At 41.1% G+C, this 21,598-nt stretch overlaps 1 protein-coding gene across 1 annotated transcript; it reads right to left on the bottom strand.

Moving 5' to 3' along the window:
• Positions 1-445: 445 nt before the first annotated feature.
• Positions 446-16,115, bottom strand: rfx7b (regulatory factor X7b). The gene is made up of 10 exons (XM_082542503.1): positions 15,688-16,115; positions 12,907-12,940; positions 10,985-11,069; positions 10,567-10,606; positions 10,354-10,476; positions 10,146-10,262; positions 8,235-8,319; positions 7,933-8,140; positions 6,764-7,059; positions 446-6,671 (listed from the first exon to the last, which is right to left on the bottom strand). Exons 1-10 carry the CDS (start codon positions 15,813-15,815, stop codon positions 3,291-3,293), a joined length of 4,497 nt encoding a protein of 1,498 aa, XP_082398629.1. The 5' UTR covers positions 15,816-16,115; the 3' UTR covers positions 446-3,290.
• Between the last annotated feature and the right edge of the window lie 5,483 nt (positions 16,116-21,598).

Here is a 21,598-nt window from a genome sequence, read left to right as displayed (position 1 = left end):
ATGCTGTAAGTACAGGACAGCACGAGTTAGGTGTATTAGGACCAAAAAGTCCTTTGTTCATGTAGCAAAAATGATACAAATTAAAACTGAGATGCAAATGTAACATTTAATTTCTTGTTTAAAAAAAGACTTCAGCTTCAAAAAATTTGAATTTTCTGCCAGTTATTTTGTGTGATATCTGTACCTTACCTTACACCAGTGGGGTTTTTCCCCAAGAAATTTTAGTTTATTTTAACTGGAGGATTATTTATTATTATTTACATTTAATGAATTTTGGATGTGGATTTATGTTTTGTGGTTGTGTATCGTTTTTGTTTTTCCTTGTGGAGGATTTCTTGAGAGAATGCCTGTAAACCAAGTTTCCCAGTAAGAACAATAAAATGACTGAACGTGAACTGAAGCGAAAGAAGAAGAATGAGCACTTAAAACGCGCGCACAAAAAAACCTTCTTTAAAAAAGTTTATTGGCTTTTAAAACCACTTTAAAAATCTCACCAGTGAGTACTTTCCATTGAAAAAAGAAACAACGCGATTGCAATATTAACAAGCTACTGTACATTAAGCGAAACACCAGACAACACCACAGAGGAGGGTTTTTTTTTTTTCTCTACTGGTAGAAATGGACAAGATAGTCTGACAGAGTTGGGTCTGGGTCAGTCAAAGGTAAAGAATCACTGCTTGATGGAGCTTCGGAACTCATAAAGAGGTGCATTTCCTTCATTCAAATTCAAATATCAGTGCCATATTGTTAAAGAAAAAAATGAAGAGAAAATGTTAAAGTAAAATACTCTTCACAAAATGCATTTTGCAAAAACAAAATACAAACAAACAAACAAAAAATATGTAAAAATTGTCAGAAAACAGTCAACATAACATACAGAAGAACATTAACTTAGTAAACAGCACACAATGAAAATGATGTAACTCATGAAACTAGCACTGCCAGTCTGGTTAACAGAACCTGCCCAAATCACAGAAGACAGTGGTTACCAAGAATACAACGTACAACAGAAGTAATCACACATGCGTGCGTACAATCATTTATCAACATAATGAGCATGTAGGTTTTAAAAGGTTATTTAACTTTTTTCCCCCCTCAATGCTTTATATTCTCATGTAAGAGAATGAGTAAGAAATGTGTATCTCACTGAGATTAATGCACATTTTGCTACAAGACAATTAGTCATTTTCTGACAATTCACTGAAACTTCCTTACTCGTTTTGTTGTAAAAAAATTGTTTTTTTTTTCATTTTCTCTTTTTTTTGCGGGCATCCATCATTACATTTGTCCATAAAGATGTGGCAAAGCCATGTGTCATAAAAATTTAGTGCAATAACGTGAACCTCCAAAGTTTGTTGAAACGTGAGTAATCGCTTTTTTTTCATTTGTTTTTTTTCCAGTGTCTGCTGAAAGACTTTGAGCACAATGTCTGTCACAGAGATGTTTGCAACCAGCTAACAGTATCACAACTTTTTTTTTCTCAATATACCATGCTATTGATCCTGCTCAAAGCACACATCACTTCTGCAACTGCAGAGACCTTTGAATAGAACAAAAAAATAAAACTAATGAAAAAAAACATAATCAGCAAGCGAGACCAGACAGCATTACTTTTACGACACACTGAGCCAGAAATGTAACACACAACATACAGTATCTTGCTGACTATAAATCTGCTTTTTTTTTTCCTCTTTTAAATGGCACATACTTAGCTAGAATAATGGCCATAATATAGTGTCTTGATACATCAAATCTCTATGTATCTATCCTATTTACAGATGGAGCTTAAACATGACTTATACAACATTGACAATAGCCAAAAAACTCAAGCAAGCATCCTACTGTATCACTTAGCCTACCTGGCTAGCAGTGATGGTTTCAACATGCTTTCAGGTCCATGGTTACCTATAAAACATAGGACAGTGACCATTTCACAAATATACATACTGTACATAAGATTTATCTAACTTCATCCTTTTCTGCGAATGCAATAGATCTCTTTTATATCTCTGAGGCTGCCCGCTCCCCGTTGTTGTTAATGTTTACAAGGAGTGTTTCTACGTGTAATAATCTCTTATGATTTTCAAACAGAGCATCTTTGGTATGGACATAAGGCTGGATCTCCACAAACATAATAATGTAATTTCCTCTTGATCTCAAGATGACATCAGAACACACTTCAGCCTCCATCCTCCCTTGTAAATGAGCCTTCTCCATACCATTGATATTCTTATCCAAGCTGGGCGTACAGCATGCCAAAACCCCCCATTAAAATAAAAACAACCTCATGACTGTGAGTGCACCTGCCATGGTATCGTGAAATGACGGCATATCAAATTCCTCTAAATTCTTTAACGATAAGGGCACACACAGTGTAGTCGTTAGCCTATACAATACATATCTATACTGAAACACTGCGGAACAAAAACAATAAGAAGTAGTATTGAAAATATCAGAGTAACAGCTGCCTTGATATGATGAAGCTCTGGATGGTTCTGAAGATATCTTAACATTATACTATATACAGTCTCTCTAAAGATGGCGTAAGGCCTTGGACTTTGGAAATAAGGCAGCCAGTTGTTGATTCCTTTCAATGTATCGTCCACAAAGTGGCCTGAATCCCCATCTTCTCACTACAGATTCATCTACTCCCTTTATAAGATAATAAACAGTACAAGAAGTATAGGCTTAAGAAAATTTCACTCTCGGACAATGCTCAGATGTGAATCAGTTTTTCCACTGATTTGGTATATGATAAAGATCATGTCATAAATTCAGCACCCGGCAGCTTAAGAGGCTACCCTTTTAAATATTCAGATATGGCAGGCAAATGTACTACAACTAACATGTGCATATACTACAATATCGTCTCCATTTGGTTGAATTTGAACTGCAAAAGCATATGTTGTTGTTTTTTTTGGTGAAGTCTCTTGTGCCAAATTTCCTACCCATCACTCTTCCTTAATTGTTCATCAAATACAAATATTGCATTATTGAAGATTGCCCTTCTCCTAACGTTCTTAAGTAAGTGCACGCGGCCACTGAGAGAACTCAGATGAGGGAGAAAAGTGGTTCGACACTGAAACTCTGGGTGACAAATGCCAAAAAAGGGGAAGGGATCAATTAAACATCGCGTGTAGGAGAGATTTTCTGGTACGCCTGGCACTTTGAACAGAACAAATGGCAAAGTCCAGACAAATCCCAACAAACTAGAGTTTAAAAACAGATTTACTACATATGCACAAAACCAAACAACAGAGAACAGAAGTCTTACAGAATAAAAGATAACATTAACCCAGCATCTCTACTGTAGTAGGCTGGTCTTTGCTTTCTAGCCAGTCAAAACCAGAGTTCACAGTATCACTGCATATCTGCTGAAAAAGCGGGTCGTTCTTCAGTTCTTCCAGTGTTGAGTCTTCATATTGTTCCTGCTGTTGATTGGGATCAAACAGTAAGTTGGTGTCCAACGTGTTAAGGTCAGTGATGCTACTGGACAGATCTGAGGTCAGTCTGATGTCGTTTGAGAAGTCGGACGCCACGGCGTTGAGCTCCGAAGCTACCTGACCTACCAACTGGGAACTGGGGTTGAGGCCATCATCCCCCAGCAAGTCCTTGACAGTGTTGTTGAAATCCAGCTGTTGCTGTTCATCCTCCACCTCCTGCTGCTGTGTGCTCTGGAGGAGCAGCTGTGGCTGTGTTTGCACTGGATTCTCCTGCAGCTGCTGCTGTTGCTGGTCTTGTTCACCAGAGCCCACTTGTGCTTGGCTGTCCCCAGTAGAGAAACCTCCCTGTTCTCCACTTCCGGTGGTGAGGTAGCCGTGCTGCTGGAGCTCAAAGGCAGCAGGACTGGAGCTGACGGGCAGCTGAGTCTGATGAGCAGTCCCTGCAGCAAAGCCAGGCGTGGTCTCCAGGATCTGTGTGAGGTTCATACGGGCCGTGTAGTTAGAGGGGAGGTTGTTTATGCCTAGACCGCGGACAGAATCATCCCCTTCCGCTTCCATTTTGCTGAGGAGAACATTCGTGATTTTGGCCGTGTTGCTCTGACCCTGCACGGGCAGCATCTCACTCTGCATCATGATGTTCAGAGGTACAGACTGGCTACGCTGGACCATGCTGTGGACAGAGGTGACGGTCTGGCTGTTCGACAAGATGCTGAGAACCTCGGAGGTGATGGGGGAGTTAAAAGGTGAAACCACAGCACGCGTTGTCGTGGTGGTACTTGTGGTGGTGGTCGCGGGGCCAGTGTTGCCACTGAAGTTTCTCTGGCGCACTGCTGGGCTAACACTGCGGCAACGGAAAGTACTAGATGCAGACGAGGATGAGGCCTTGCTATCTAACGGTGCCGGCACAGCAAAACTCTCTTGTTTTGTAGGAGTTGTTACAATTTGCTGCTGTTGTTGCTGCTGCGGCTGTTGTTGTTGCTGCTGCTGCAGCTGCGGCTGCTGCTGAACTGGAGAGATCGGGGTCAAACGGCCAAAGTGGGCAGCATCCTGTCTTGACTGAGATTGAAATGACTGGCCAGGAATTGCAAATGCATGTGGCTTACGAAACTGATCGTCCACCAGGTCTTGGTAGCTGGGCAAAATGCCAATGCTATGGTTCGACAAAGGACCTGAAGAGTTGCTGTTGTAGCGGTTGTTGATCCACTCCAGCTTGGCCTTGTCAGGGTGGGTTGCCATGGGCCTTTGCATGGGCTTGACAGGGCTGCTGGAGACAATACTGGCGTCGTGGTAACCTGTAATGCTCGAGTTAATGGGAGTAAAAGCAAAAGGGTTCCTGCACTCCACGGGGCTCGGGGGGACGCTGCTGCTGCAGTTGGACAGCGGTGTGCTGATAGGGGTGTGACGACCCATGGCTCCATCCACAGGGGTTATGGGAGCCATACGGGAGCACGGGCTCTCCCTCGTCAGGCTGTGAGCGAGCGTCATTTCAGAGGTAGGGGTGGGTGTCGGGGTTGGTGTCGGCGTGGGGGTTTGGACTGGAGTGGTACTGCTGTGGGCAGACGGGTAGAAGGTAGTAGTGGCCTGGTGAGTGCTGAGGATAGAGCCTTGACTGCTGGCTGACTGACCTTGCAGGGTAACGTCCACACAGTTACCGAACAGACCCTTCAACTTCATCTGCTCCTCCATTTGGACTAGCTCCTCCACAATGCTGTCTTGGGTCATGTCATCATCATTGAATGGGAAATAGTCCATGTTGGTCTGAGAACCTGCAAAATCAACCATTTCCTGTGTGAGGGTGAGCTGGCCCGAGGCTTCAGAGGGTTGGGCTATAATGGAAAGTTGGTCAGCAGGGGCTTGTTTGTGTTCTGCTGGTATCTGCTGGGCAAACGCCTGCTTGCGAAGCTCATCAAGGTGCCCCTCCTCCCATATTGTGCTCTTTAACTCACTCATCACAGAGGCTTCGTGTGGTCCTGAGTTGGCTTGTATGGCACAAGGATCCCCAGTGATCTGCTGCAGCAGCGCCTGATCGGTCGTGTTATTTCCCGCCGCCCCAGTGCTGGTATCGGGGCTGACAGAAGGGTCTTCGTGTTTCACCACCAGGTCTTGGTGTTTGACAACAGTCTGGGTGCTCTCAGTGTGTGTGATGGGTGAGTCAGAGAGTGCGAGGATCTGTGTGGGCCCTATAGAAGTGTGTTTCACTTTGCAGGGGGCACTCTCTGGTCTAGCAGGGGTTCCTGGTCTGGGGATCCTCTTCACTGCAGCGCTGACTCCGGGTTTGGGATTGTCAACTAGAGCCAGCGGCTGCTGGGATATAAACACCCTTTTCACTGGAATTGCATGGGATTCCCCGCCTGTGCGCTTCCTGGGGCTCTTGGCGTCTGCGCAGGGATCCTTTGATGTTGAGGTAACAGCAGAGGAGCCACTAGATGATGTGTTGACACTGGAGTTCTGATTATCAACAGTCAAGTACAAAGTACTGTCATGGCAGTTACTGTTATTGCTGTCCTGAGTCCCAGCTGCAGCTACAGAAGTAGGAGGAGATGTGGAGTCATTTTTTATCCTCGCCCCTTTGTCTGTTCCTGGAGAACATTTAACAAGGAAACTTGGCTCACTAGCAGCCCTGAACTTTGCCACTCTCTCCTCTTTGGCTCCTACAGCAGTTTTCTCCATGCCAGAGGCAGAGTTATTGTCATTTCCGGCTTCAGACACCACTTTGGCGTCAGCAGAGGGCATGGGAGTAGAGGCAGGAGCACTAAGTCTGACTGCAGGAGACTGGGGGGCAGCAGAACTCCCACTTTGTAACTGCTGGGATTCATCCAAAGCAGCGGTGGTGCTCACGCCAGCTGAGGCTGGTCGCACAGAAGTGCTGCTGCTGTTACTACTACTGCTGCTGCTGGGAGCGAGAGCGATGGCTGTCATCTTCACCACGTTCACTGAGCTGACATGGGGAGTGGGCATCACAGTTTTTATTGGGCTGTTGGTGATGAGCAACGTGGGGGGTGAACGCAGCGTGATGGCACTGGTGGCAGAGGGCTTAGGCAGGATCTGGGCGTACCGTGTACTGTGTCGCGCCAGCCGGTCACCTACAGGACTAGCTGAGATATTCTGAGAAGTTTTGGGGGACTGTTTGAGAGACTGAGTGACCACTTGAAAGTTCACAGGCAACACTTTTCCTTCGGCTGTCCCTACGGGACTGGGTGAGGTCATCAACTGCCTGCTTCTCTGTACCTGGGAAAACAATGAGAACATAACAGCACATTTTAAGCAAAATGATCAACAACTTGTCAGATAATAATTAAATAAAAAACTCAGTCACGTACCGTCACTGGGCTAGGGACAGCTGCTACTACAATGCCTATGGTAGGCTGAGGGGAAAGCAGAGCAGGGCTGCCACAGGGGATCGTGGGGCCCGGGGTACTGGCCTCTGTTCTCTTGACCTGGGTCTCAGTGGGCAAGGGTGAGTGAAGCTTCTGCTCCTGCTGCTTCTTCTGGATCTTGCGTTGCAGTTGCTGCTTTGCATCAACAGAAGGCGAGGGCAGGGTCTTCACCTGGGGCTGGAATGAGTTACACTCCGCTGTCGGCACAAACGCAGAAGCTGGAGTTGGTGTCTTCATTCCTATCAAGACATACGAGAGGAAAAGAGCGGTAGATCGTTGGTGGTGTTCTTGTCTTGTCAAACATCTCTGCTGAGGCATGAGCTGTCTGCAGTTCTGGATAGTTAAAATTCAACAAACATGTACTGTGTGTAGCCTAACAAACATTTTACAGCACACAGACATCATGGGGACGGTTAATTTAGATAATGCTTAAAAAATAACTACCTAAATAAGGCCTTGATAGGTGTCAAGAGGGCTACTGATTGGTGTGAATTACTTCAAGTCGAAGTGCTTTGCATAAACATCAGCTAACATCAGTAAATACACTCTCTTGTGCAGATATGCCAATACTGGTTAACAAGACTGATACTGGCCAATGCTGGCTAAAACCGATTGTTGGACAATAACTTGGTGCACTGCTCGAGTATGTGCAATCACGATTTTAAGTGACAGGTTAGTTTTAGAAAGATTTGCATTATGCATGTAGCTTCACTTTAAACATGAAGTCAGTTTTTTCATTTTGGTATTTCTGCTTTGTCGCTTGCAGTTCAAGCATCAGCGTGGCAGAAGCCGCACATTTATTTGCAATTTGTGACTGACGGTCATTTCTGAAACAGGACTTTTGATTTGCATGAAAGGCTGGGCTCAAAAAATTAGGATCACACTTAGAAAACACTCTTGAATCAGTGAGATGGAAATATGTAAAGAAAGAATAACAAACAGCAAATTATATTTTTTGACAGACGGTGGCTTTATGCCTTCCGAGCTTGTATATCTCAAGTGAAAAAACACAATGTTTAAGATGTACTACAGTGCCCAATGAACTTCAAACTTACATGCACACGAGACAACAATGAAACAAACACGCCAACAGATCAATAGGACACCTTTACCTGTGGGTGTTCCGGTCATAACAGTGAGTGCAGCCATGGACTTAGTACCGATGTAGTGGCTATTAAGCAGAAAACGAGCCAGGTCCTCCACGTTGTCAAACTGACGACTCAGGACCTTTTGAGCCCACTCACACACTAATCCACAAGCTGCAGACCTCATTTCATCTTCAGCACTCGGAGACTGGCCCGTTGGCTCCATCAGTTCACACTAGTGAGACAGAGCAGAGCAGCAGGGAGGTGAGCGTCGAACAAATTTTTCAAGTCTAACTATATGGATCGGGTTTTTTTGCAGGCAATCTTACCCCATCACCAGACTTCTGAAGGTCCAGGTTGGGTAGGGATGGCATGTGAACAAAAGCTTTCTTCCTTAACCCGCTATAACAGTATGTGCGAAGGAGTTAAGGTTTCTAAAGCATGAAGACTGTGCAAACCTAAATGATTATAACATGCCGATATTTGTACGTTTTTTTGAAATTCTGCCCTAAAAATATGACACCATCTAAGGTCAGTCATCAGCCTTTCATCTGTGAGCCAAGGATTCCCTGCTACTACCTTTCTACTTCTGTAGCCAGACTCTCTTGGAATTTTGACAAAATAGTTCTCCAGGCTTTATGAAGGTATTTCAAAGCTTTTCTCTGGATATTTGCGGTTTTTTCTTTTTTTTACCATTTTCAGGGGAATGTTGTTTAATTTCTTAAGCCACTTCACACTAAACTATGAATCATTCAAGCACTAAAAAGGCACTTAGTTCAATGGATGAGCAAGTGTTAACACAGTTTAACAGGCAAAAAATATTTTTACACTAACAAGCTGATTCCCAAAGAGATAATAGTTGAAAACGTGGCTTCCCAGCGTGGTGTGCAGTGTGTCTTTAAAAATATCTGAGGGCACTGGACTCTTTTTGAGTTCACAAACTTGTATCTTTTCCCTTGGTTTGGTTTCTTTTCACACAGCAAAGACTCCAAGCAAACTCCAAGTGAACCAAAATGCATCACCACAAACCACATGAGAACATTTAGTCTGCTTACTGCTCAGACGCGTCTGGTGTGTGAGCAACACAAGCAAATACAAGAAGAAGGTGCTGTGTTTTGGCCTTATAGAGATAACATGGAGAATTTACATTCACTTTACAGCTAGCTGCTAGCCCATACTGACTACTTATGCACTCTGCACATCTAGGTTACCATGCTGCATCCCAGAATTCAAGAGAAGATGTTCAGCTCAAACTTGTTGCATGCACCTGCTAGTTGGCTCGGATCACGTTCACACCATAAATGAACCGCTCGCTTGGAAGTGGACTGAGACCCCCGACCATGTTCACACGTGCACAAGCAAACCACACCAAGATTGAAAACTATTTTGGCTAAACTAAAAACTGGCTAAACACCGCAGGTGTGAAAGCACACTAGGAGAGTTCAGGTATTTTGAAGAATAAAGGTTTTCACACCAAATATTGACTTAGAAGCTTTTTAGAATTGTACTAACTCTGTGTTGCCTTGTCTACTGTATTGACATTTATGTTTGCATGTTTCAGTAAATCCTTGCGCCTATTTCCCATTTTCCTAGCAAAATATAAAGACAGATGCCTCAAGACTGTTTAACTTTTTTCTTTCTTTTTTTATTTTATTAATAAATAACGGAGCAGCTTTGAAGCTTCCTCTTTTGGGGCAGCATGAGAACATGAAAAAAAACTCAAACTGGGCGTGACAAACACCCAGTTTGAGTCTTTCTTGGCATGTAAAGCCGAGAACTTTACTTTTTTCCCTTGAATTTTTTCCCCCTGAAGCTTTGTAATCCCCTTATGTTGTCTGGCCATAGGGTCTGAGCTCAGGTAAGCCTGTCCATAAAAAAGGGACCGTAGCAAATAAATGGCAAACTAACTTACATGCACTCTGGAACTTAAATTCACAGAAGCCAAGCAATGATAACTAATGGCGCAACTCCTCTCTTGACTCTATCCTCTGTGGAATTTTGAGGTTTTAATATATTTATAAAAAGCTTATTTTAAGCCCAGCTAGTAGTATCATGTTGAGATGAATTGCCTAAGATCTCTGCAAGCAAACATTAATGATCTGCCTGCTCATCATCCATACAAGCCCAACTGCACACATGCAATCACCTAAAAGAATCACTCATGTTGAAAAAAAAAAAAAAAAACGAAGAAAGAAAAAAAGAAAGAAATACAACCAGGGTAACACTTTGTTTAAGGATATTTGGATTTCCCTCTCATTCCCAGACGACGTGCCTTCATGTTAGGAAAGACATTCTTCATGATCTTTCCAAAGTCTGCTGCACTCAGTGGATTGTAGCCGAGATTGTCACAATAGCTCCTTGTAGGAGAAGAGAACCCACATGAGATTATGACGAAACTATAACTGTCTGAGAGCAGATCGCACGTCTTCTGCAAGGTTATCCACTTACTTGTATTCATCATACACCTCTTGCTTTGGGAGGGAAGTCTCTGGGTGCTCTTCTAGGTGATTGCGTATCCAGTTGAATGCATACATCTGTTGAGTACGGCTTGACGACATGGAACTCTGATCACTGAAAGTGGTGCATAAGAAAAAGACATTTGGTGAGGCAGTACCCTCGACTGCGGTGCATCATTTCTTGTTAATACAGAAACTTTAATACCATAATCCAGGAGTGGAGGACCCCCTCTCATTCTCAGTCCAAATGGGCAGAATTTGGGGGTTGGGGTGATGAATAGATATGGGGAAACAAATGAAACACAGACAGCTAGGTATAGCAAAAGTCTACAGATTTCAGTGGTTCAATCATACAGCTGAAATGTTGAAGAAAAAGAAAAAACCCTCAACAGTGACTTAAATTCAAATTCGATGCCCCTCTAGCGTCTATCAGCCTAACCTGTGTCTGTGTAGCAGCCAGTGGATTTTTGACAAGCAATGAGACAGTGCCGATAATGTAATGAGAGCCACAACAAAGCATGTATTTGTGTGTGCGTCTGTGTGTGTGCGTGTGTGAGAGAGGGAAAAAAAAAGCCAGAGAGCAAAGTGGAAAACTTAGTTTAAGTGCTCGCCTGTGACATACCTTTTATCATTGCCACTGCTGGGACCAGAAGGCAACTTAAGGTAGAGGTAGAGCTTTTCGATGTCTGTAAACTTCTCAACATCTTGCTGTAAAAATAAAAACATCACAGAGAGGAGAAAAAAATGAATATGTCTGAAGAGTTTAACACACGTGCTGACGAAGGCTGTGGTCAGGCTGATGGTTTAAAATCTGGTTCATAATTCAACTCAAACAAACACGGACTCTGGAATTACAATTGTATGCAAAAAATTTTATTATTGATCCCAACTTAAGTGCTTTTCATCTGGTTTCTAAGAATGGATTCATCTCACCTCTTCCTTTTGTATTTGCCTCTTTGTTGCTAGGGGAACCAATACTTAAATGAACGAGGTGAGAGCTGTCAGCCAATAAGCAGTGAACGAAGACGCTATTTACTACACATCACTGCTGCAAGCCCTGAGTGAATTACATACACAGTCCTGACCTGCTGGCCACTGGCTGGAACCTAACTCTTCCCTTTTTAAACTTCCTGAACTTCTTTTTGGTTTTTAAGTCTGATCTGATGATCAAAATCACACCACGCCTATGTATTTCTTAAAAGACTTGCATCAAAAACAACTGCAAATGCAGATTATACTGGTGGAAATTTCTCTCAGTGCTATTCTCTCTAAAGTTACACAAGGTTTTTACTGCATAGAGAAATTTTTGGCAACCGGCAAAGAGATTTTAGCCAGAGCCAAAGAAAAAACTACAACAAAACAACACTGGAATAAAACTTTGCTTCTACTAAGTGTTATTAATCTGAGCTTCATTTACTCAAGCATAAAATTTGCTAATCAAAGAGGTCAGAAAACAAATGCAAGGCAAAACAGACTGCCACTAATCTTTGAGGTCTGATTGTGCACAGCCCTCCCAAAAAATCTCACTCTGCAGGAAAAAAAACCACTTCAATGTGTCACCTGTTCAATAAATTTTTCTACATAGTTTAAGGCATCTCGTTTTACCATTTTTGCATGACAACAGTGGATGTTAGTGGCAAACATTTGTCACAGACATAAAAAAAACAAACATATACATTTTATCTGATTCTAAAATGACAATATCATATATGTATCTTATTACTATCTTATTAATAACAGAATATACAATTTGGTACCTTTGACATAGAAATTCTGTGCACATAATGATATGCTGATAGTAGCTCTATCAAACAAAGTTATTAATATAACCACATCTCAGTGCGTTTTGAAAAAGCCGCCCTTTTAGATGTTTATTTACTGTTTTATGTGGAAGCATCAGAGGAGTCAAAGAATGGATTTTTTTTTAAATCGAGACAAAAATGGAATAAAGCCCAAAAAACAGCGAAAACAAAAACATCTGCCTAACACCAGACAGAGGTGTTGAAATTAAAATCCAGGCTCTGTCTGCTTTACTGACGACAAAAAATAGACAAAAGCTTTATCACGTCGCTTTGATGTCACTGACACTTCTTTGCAGCTGCATAGGCGGCGAGACAGAGGGAGACGCAGCAGTTTGAGAATAATCTAAAACTGTGCATGAATAACCAGCTGAAACCAAAATACAAAAATCTTCATATATTTATATGAACATTGGAAACACTTTTGTCATTTGCTTCGCACAGTGCAAAAAAAGGCATTCATGAACATAACATTTAATGTGTTTACATGTGTTACTAAAAAAAAAGAAAGAAAAAACACAATATAGCGTTAAGATTTCTGCATGTAAATATTAGTTAATCAAATTGAAGCTTTGTGGGGTTGGCTTTGTCTACTCTGCTTCATCAAGCATGAAACATATTTAATCATTTATATGATTTAATGAAACATTCATTGCACAACTGTTCTCCGAACACAACAACAAACATTAACACATGACTCTGATAATGAGGGGATTGCAGATTAAGCAGTATTTACTGATACTCACCAATATGCTGTCCACTTTTGATTGTACAGATTTGCTACAATGAGAAAGAGATAAAAATTTAAGAAAGTGAATAAATAAGAAATAAAATGTCATGGATGCATGCAAGATTTTGTCAACATTTCAGCAAATAAAAGAAAAAAATCTCCCTTCCGGGTTACATTATTTTTGTACGTCGTTCAATACGACATATTTTATCATTCGCTGATATACTTTGAGAGCATCTTTGATAAAGTGAGAACATGTTTTAGGAGATTTATGAATATATTAAATCTGTAAAAAAAAAAGACATTTTGAGTCCTCTGTCTGGCAGATTCTCTCTAGGTCACTCTCTCAAGATGAACTAAGGCAGCGGTCCCCAAGCCCCGGTCCACAGACCGGTACCGGTCCGTGAGTCGTTGAGGCTCAGCTGTGAAATGTATGGTTTTCAGAGGCTTTATCAGTTCTTAGCATTATTTTTTTTATCGTTACCCTGGTTTCCCTGGGTCTTTTCCCATGTGTTATGAATAAATCTTCTTCCTCTGGTACCGGTACTGGTTTTATTTTGTTGTATTTATCCGCGACACCTTAAAGGCCGATCCGTGAAAATGTTGTTGGACATAAACCGGTCCGTGGAGCAAAAAAGGTTGGAGACCGCTTAAGTAAGGGACTCAAATCAAATCAAATCAAATCACTTTTTATTGTCACATCACATGTGCAGGCACACTGGCACAGCACATGCGAGTGAAATTCTTGTGTGCGAGCCCCACAAGCAACAGAGATGTGCAAACACAACAACACAAACGAGCAAAATACAAGAATGGCCAACCTGAAACTAATAAATATATGTACAATATATAATAGTGTATGCATTTCTGGATGTGTATACTAAATATTTTCCTACGTGTGTGTGTGTGTGTGTATACACATTTTTACAAATTAAATAGTAAAAAAATAAAATAAAATAATAAAAATAATAATAATAATAATAAAATATATAAAATATACAGAGTTGTTCCAGGTTTTGGTGGTGTTGTCTTCTGTATGCTTCGGGTCACTATCATGCTGAAATATCGTCTGTGTAAGTTTTTTGCATCGTGTCTCCACGCTGCAGAAAGCTGGCATCCAATATATCAGCACCAGTGCCTTACTGTACGGCTGATGTTAGCCAGACTGTGAGTAACAACTAGTGCCTGTATCTCTTGGTCACTCTCCCGACCAAAGCTCTTCTTAGACCATCACAGAATTTTTCTGAATGACCAAATTTTAGGAAAAATTCTTGTTAATTTCCAACTTGGCTGGAACCCACTAACTTTTTATGCCTCACGGCCAGATTTAAACATCTATGGAGATCGCAATGTGGGTTTTTGAATCACACCCAACCAATGTGAATCTGCCACAGGTGTCTTCATTTACTTGCTACTCTCAGCAAAACGCTTGGTGACATTTTATCATCATTTTAGGGTTATCACGAGCAGATGCCGACTGTTTTTTTGTTTGTTTGTTTTTTTGCAATTAAAAAAAAAAAGCAGCATATTTTGAGTCTGGTGTTACTACACAGTAATGCTTCCATGCCATACCGGACTCATAATAACAGGGAAAATTCCGATGCGATTAACATTGCTGAAGTCTCCGTAGCGTGTGCAACAACGTGTAAAATTAGGCCTTCACTAATCACATTTTATACAGCACGTGCTCGTCCATACCATGATGCCGACGCAAATAACACGGTGGCCGGTTTCAGTTAAAAGAGACTCATCACTAGAAATATCACAAGGCTAATCAAAGCAGGTGTATCAAAGGAAGATGAGCTGAATATTTATGTAAATGAAAAGTTTCACCTTTTCATATGAAACCCCAGAAAACTAAACACACCAGAAAGCACGTTTGCAGCTTGTCACTGCTGGTTATTGTGTGTGTAATGACTACTTCAACTTAACCTTTTATTTTTTTTTAATTAAAGCCTCAGTGTAGTATGACATATCATCTGAGCAGACACGATAATAGCAGCAAACGTGCATCTGGTTAATCTTAATCCCAGTGCTTTTAAATTTGCGACGTGCTTCTTTTTCCTTGTGGTCTTCATGAGTGATCTTTACTTTATCCCTCACGCGCTTCTGACTCTTATCTACGCACAGATGCTGTTTACATCTTTGGCTTCCTTTTTTTTTAAAAAATTGCTTTCTGCTGGAAATGAGCCCGTGTGGCCATTGATCTCTTTTTTCCCCTTGTATTTAACATAAACTTAATTTGCTGTAGAGTAATGATGAGGTAAGGGAGGGAGGAGGGACAGAAACTGGTGAGTAATATCCAAAGCCACAGTGCACAAAATAACGTACTGGTTTTTCAGAAGGAGCATTTCTATTTATAAACACACGTTATTCCCCCAAATGATGCAGCCCTCTCATTAGGAGCATTAAATCAGAGCGAGGCTGGACGTGTGGAGCTGCCTGCTTTGACACCTGTCATCCCGAGCATCAGCACCGCCGGTGGAGTCGGTGTCATCTATTATAACATGGCCTCCTATGGCTCGATGCTAATGACCATAGCTACCCCTGTTGTAGGTAACCCGACGTTACCGTGTCGTTAGCGCACAAACAGGAACCAGACGGAGCGGCGCGGTTCGGTGCCGTCGTGTTTCTCTGAAATATTTACGCCTAGCACGGCAGCAGCCGTGTTGTTTTTCGGGCAGCTTTTTGTGCAGCACACTGCCTCCTTGCCACTCCACAGTCAGATACGCTAATTACAAGGCTACGGCTAGCGAAAAGGACATTGTGGCCGCTTGTGGATCGCTTCCATCCTTACCAAATTGAATTCTTTATTTTGAACTGTAACGCGTTAGCCTCGGGCCCCTGGAGTCCTGGCACCAGCGCTGGAAGAGAGCCTAATCCCGAGGCAGGCTTCTGACCAGGTTGTTGTTGATCATCAGCCATCACGATGGAGGGGTGGTGGGGGAGCTTTAACAAGTAGGCCTCATCCCCGGCTGTGCACTGCACCGGACCCACCGCTGCTGGAGCGGCTCAGTCAGCTAGGACAGCCCGCTGAATCCACCACAGAGCATGGCTACAAACACTGTGATCTGACCCTCGTGAAGCACAAAACAAAACCCCCCAAAAAACACCCGGGAATACAAAAGGCATATCGCAGGGTTATCTCCGCTGCCGCAAATTGCACGCCTGCAGCAGCCAGCAGCAGCTACAGACGGAGCTGCCTGCGTCAAGACGCACGCGAGCTGCAGCGCCAGACCGGAAGTAGAGAGGTTTTTTTTAGGGTGAAAATAAAATCCCGATGTTTGCCATGTCGAAAGTTCACTCATATGTGTGTGTGTGTGTGTGTGTGTGTGTGTGTGTGTGTGTGTGTGTGTGTGTGTGTGTGTGTGTGAACTTATTAAATCGGTGATGAATTCTCTTAAAAGTCATAACACACACCAGGAACTGCTAATACACACCACAGTGTGTAAAATCCACAGTTTCTGCACTTGAAGTACTTGAGAAACCTGCATTTAATTACATTTTAATTGTTAATTGATTTGAATAGTGAATCTAGGACGCCACTGACATTGCCCCGTAGAGCCATCCATTTTACCCTTATGCGTATCCATTATATTATATACATTTAAATTTACTTACCTTTTCTAATCTGCATCTTTGGAGTGACAGATGAGGATGCTAAGGATAGGGTGAGATAGAGGCAGATGATCTGCTGTAGTGATCACTAAAGGGAGCCGTTGAATGAAGAAGAAGAAGAAGAAATATTTTAATGAATGATAGCTGGGCACAGCTGTTATCTAAATGTCTGTGATGTGGTTTTTTAAAATTATTATTATACTTTATTATCTTCCACTGCAGACCAAAGAATTGAACAGGCAGCTGAAAAATGTCCCTGTTGTTAATAAGAAAGACATTATTAATCAAATTATGTTAAACAAAAAAAATAATTCTTGCCTTAAATTTTCTTCAGCCTTATGTATAAACTAAGCAATGAAGCAAATATAGGGTGGGTCTGCTCAATTCTATCTGCCTGATAAACTTAGAAACTTAGTTTCAAGTAACAGTGCACGTAGTAATTGATTTAAACATGACACACCATTATCCCAACATCTGCCTTTGAAATTTGAAAAATTCCAGGAGGCTTTTATTTGAAAAGTCATCAGCGGGACTTCAGGGTCTCATAGCGTCTCACTTGACGCGCTGTAGTTCCCACATGCACCTGCAGGGGGCTGCTGCAGGAAGCTGGTTGATCAGATAGTGACAATGACGGGTAAACAGCCAGGATAATATCACTTTGCCATGTAAACCAAGCATTTATAAACAAATATATTGATCTCAGTATCTACCGACGCACTTGAATAAAACGGTGATCGAAAGAGACGATAGACGAGGAAACGCTGATACACCAAAGAGGTGTCACAGACAGGTCGCTCCAAGATTGTCTTTGCTCATTGAGCAGCTTGCTATTTTTTTCCTACTTCGGCTGAAATCTGAGACACAGTCGGCAGGAAAAAAATAGCCCAAGAGCATGACACTAATCGAGACCATCGGCACCAGATCTAAATATAACGTTTACTTATGCTACATCTGCCATAAATGAGATATTTCCACGTGGCAAATTAATTCAGTGGTAATAACCTGTTTTAACCAACGCGTGATCAGCAGTGGTTTATAGAGCTCCTATAAGGGAAAAATGCATGTGAAAATTCAAAAGAATGAAGTAACCAGAGCAAGAAAAACAAGACCTAAATAAATGCTTATTCATGACTTATTTTATGCTGCCATCTGTTGATGGAAACTGGTAATGTTACTCCAATACTCTACTAACGTCGCAAGAAAGCAACAGACACACATGGGTGGGTGGGCACGTATGAGCAAGTACACAGTGACTGGAGTGACCTCATGGCTCCGAAGACAAGAATAACAGGAAGAAGAGGAAATAGTACCAACGGTGCTGCTCGATTTCTGCTACTTCTGCAGGACTTCATGCTGCTCTGCCCCAGCTGTGTTTGTCCACATGTTTGTTTAATGTCCACAGGACTGTGTGTAACAGCTTCTCTGTTTGCCTTTGCAGTGACTAAGCCTTTATTTTTTCTCAGTGTGAGTGACCTTATGAGTCAGAGGCCCAGGTTAGACATCCAGGTGTGGAGATATTAACGTTACTGACAATCCAGTGCATGGCTTCTTTAGTTGAATGTTACAGAGTTTAGTGTGCCTGCAGTGAATAGCAGAGAACTGGCATAGAAATTAAACTCAGGTTCAGCTAGACGGGTTATTCTCATTTTAGCTTGTGTTGCAAAATGGGACGAAATAGTATTTGTGAGTGAATGATTCCTGCAACTAGTTCCTTGTGAAAAGCACGGCAAGAGCACTCAATTCATTTTCTATTCCTATAATTAAGAAATAGTAAAACTCAAGGGTCTGGTTGATTTTTACACACTGCACAAATTATATATAAAGAAACAAGGACACAAACTGCTTCCTGGGAATATTCTAAAGTGATATTCTGAAAGAGACAGAGGATACAATTTGGGGAGTTAAATTTAAAACATGTATCTGTACATGTCAAAAGGGCTAAAGTCTAAAAAGCACCACTAAAACATGTGTTTTGCACGGTATGGGATGAAATGGGGCTTTGATCAGGTGTTCTCACAGACTATTTAGTCTATATGTGTGTGTGCATGTGTATCTGTGAATATGCAATACTGGGTCTGTTACTGGGATTATAAAACCAAATACATGTAACAAATTATAATAAAGGATTTATGACGTAATAGAACAAGAAGGAAAAGTGATAATTATTTGTTAATAAATAGTGGAAAAAATAAGCTTATGCTTCTTCCTGCTCCTTGTTTGGAACATGTTAAGCTATTTATTATAATTATTATTTTTTCTTGTGTTTTGTTTGTGTTTTTTTATTGTTGTTGCGTTATTTTTAACGTGTTCAAAATAAAGCCACACATTACATTACAATAAAAAATGGATTGTATTGTATCACAGGAAATAATGTGTACTGATGCACATTACATGCCGCTCTTATCATAGGAAGGAAGTTGGTGTCAAAGCCTGAGTTGAGACGCCTCTGACGTTGTCTTTTAATTTTTCTTCTAAATGTACAGTAGCTGCATTATATTTGATGATGTGTATAAAATGCACTCTCACAGATATCCCCAGTAATTATAAAAAGCATGCATGTGGTAGGAAAAGCTTCTAAATGCTTTTTCCAGTATGGACTTTCTTCATGATTTTTCCTGAGATTAATTCAGTTTGGTTTGGATATAAAAACATGGGGTTTTACTCCCTAATCTACTATTTCATATTTATTTGTCGCTATATAAACTATTGTTCTATTATAAGTGATAGAAAAAGTATCCAAATACACTTTTATTTGTTGGATGCTTTTATTGTGTTGTTTTCATTTAGGAGCTTTACAAAGACTGTGTTTGGTCAGTGTGCGCTTAAACCTCTGTTACCCTTCAGAGACGGTTGCTTTCATTTTATCACTGAAGAAAAATTGTGTGTAGGTGTTTCTATAACCCTGTGGTAGCCTCATCATGATTATGTTGTGCAGGTGTCAGGAATCCAGGCCAGTTCCTCAATTTAAAAAAAAGTGTTTGTGTTCAGGTAGTTTTGAACATGCAGACATCTACTGTATGTATGTTATTGATGTTTTATTTGGTATTAGAATTCATCTTTTTTAAATCATCATATTTCATGTAATTCACTTTAGTTTTAGGATTATTACATTGTCCCATTAATGCATTTGGGCTCGCGGAGCACCTACTGCAAGTTATATAATACTGTTTTGGTAAATGGCTGTTTCAGTTGCTGTTCATGGAAAGTCCTGCCACCTATTTTGCATCTGAGATTTAGATTACTGCCTATTATTAGATGTCATAAGGTCATATTTGCTGAGATTTACGTAGCCTTGTATTTACAGTGTTACCCGCTGATTAATGAGAAATTATGGAAACATCTTGAGCGGCCAAATGTTACTGAAATAGGGCCAGGTTTGGATAGCGGGCCACTATTGGCTCACTACTGCTGCAGTGGTTTAGAGAGCTCATGAGGCAATATTATGTATAATAAGCTGTCCCATAGAAAGCACACACGTGGCACAAATGTTGAAGTTTTGTGTGTGTGTGAAATGTAAAGAATTTTGTTTGTCATAAGGATAAAACTCGATCCACTGCTGATTCAGTACAAACCAAACTTGAAAAAAAAAGTCAATATTCCCATGTGTTACTGGAAATAAGATGTTTATAACTTGGTTGTACCCTAAAACCTACAAGAGTATGAACAAAATGTATTACTGGCCTAGATATTCTGGAAAATTTACCCCATCTTTCCATTGCTATCACACACATCCATCAAATGTTGTCATCTCTAACTTGTTAACAACACCGGGGGTGTAGAACGGTGGCTCTTTATCTGAATTTCAAGAAAACGTTGTTTCCTTGTTAGTCAATGTTTTCTCACTCTATTTTTGACCTTTGGTTGCTGGCTACTCTGGACTGATTTATTTTACTGTCAATCTCCTGTCACTTCTGATTTGGGATAGAAGCCCTCATCTCTGCAGTCTTTGCCCTTGCTCATTCCTCCAAATGTTAAGTTTTGCTCAATGATCTCCTCAAAGTGGCATTTTGGTGGCCATTTCACACCACACTAAAAACTTACACGTATCTAACCCTCTTCTTTTTAGGACATAAATTAGACTTCAAATATAAAGCCAATATTAAAACAAAGGATAACACAACAGAAGCCCAAGAATTTTTTTGATAATTTTAAGAGAAATGAACCAATGCTGGTATCCCACACAGTAGCTTATCAATGTTTTGTTTGTTGTACGGATTTAATTTAATGACACACTTCCTGTTGATCTAGTTGGTGACATATAAGACTGGCGGTGACCTACAGCCGCTTCTCCTCATAGGTGCAGATGAATGTGGGACTGCGAGGTCATTGTGGCGGAGAGGACAGTCAGTCTGGATCTCACGTGCAGCCGCGGCCTGTCCAATCCTCTTACAACCCCCACTTCTTTCAGCATTCAGGCCAAGATCAGCTTGCTGTGTGCAGGTCTTATCCTGAGGATACAGAAGATCCTCGGTGCAAAGTCACGCCAGCACGTATCAAACGCCACGGTAACACATCTACCTCGTGATAGCTTTTGAGATGCATTCACTCACACACTTTTTCAGAGAGTTATCTGCACATATCTGCTCTATGGCTTTTAAATTTCATTGCTTCTCCAGATATAACCACATTATAATGAAATCAACAGATAAATTTGCCAAATCAAACCATTTTATTATCTATTTGTATGCTATTGTCAGCAAAACAGTTATATTAGAAAAAAATAATTTATTTCTAATTAAAGAAATCCAAAGCTCATTAAAGAATTAGTTTAAGAGGTTCAAAAGAAGAAACACAACTAGTCAGTGAAAAAACCCGATGATTGCTGATGTTTAAAAAAATCACATGATAAAAAACTCAAATACAAAAAAAGCCAATTATTTAATTGATGAAAATGCTAAAAATCATCAGTGGCACTGTTATTTCTGTGTTCTGTAAAAAGAAGAAAAAGCCACAAGGAAGCACTTTCAGTCATTTAACCTGTTATCAGACCCTCCGCTAAAAAAACAAGGATCTGACCACAATGTGTTAGTACTTTTGCTCACTTTTTCCGTTGGCTTATCAGTTCTGTAACAGGGTGAAATATGGGAGTC

Source organism: Aulonocara stuartgranti, assembly GCF_965226115.1.
Source record: "Aulonocara stuartgranti genome assembly, chromosome: 7".
Taxonomy (NCBI): domain Eukaryota; kingdom Metazoa; phylum Chordata; class Actinopteri; order Cichliformes; family Cichlidae; genus Aulonocara; species Aulonocara stuartgranti.
The sequence above is the reverse complement of the archived record's forward strand: the minus strand, read 5'-3'. Positions and strand labels throughout refer to the sequence as shown.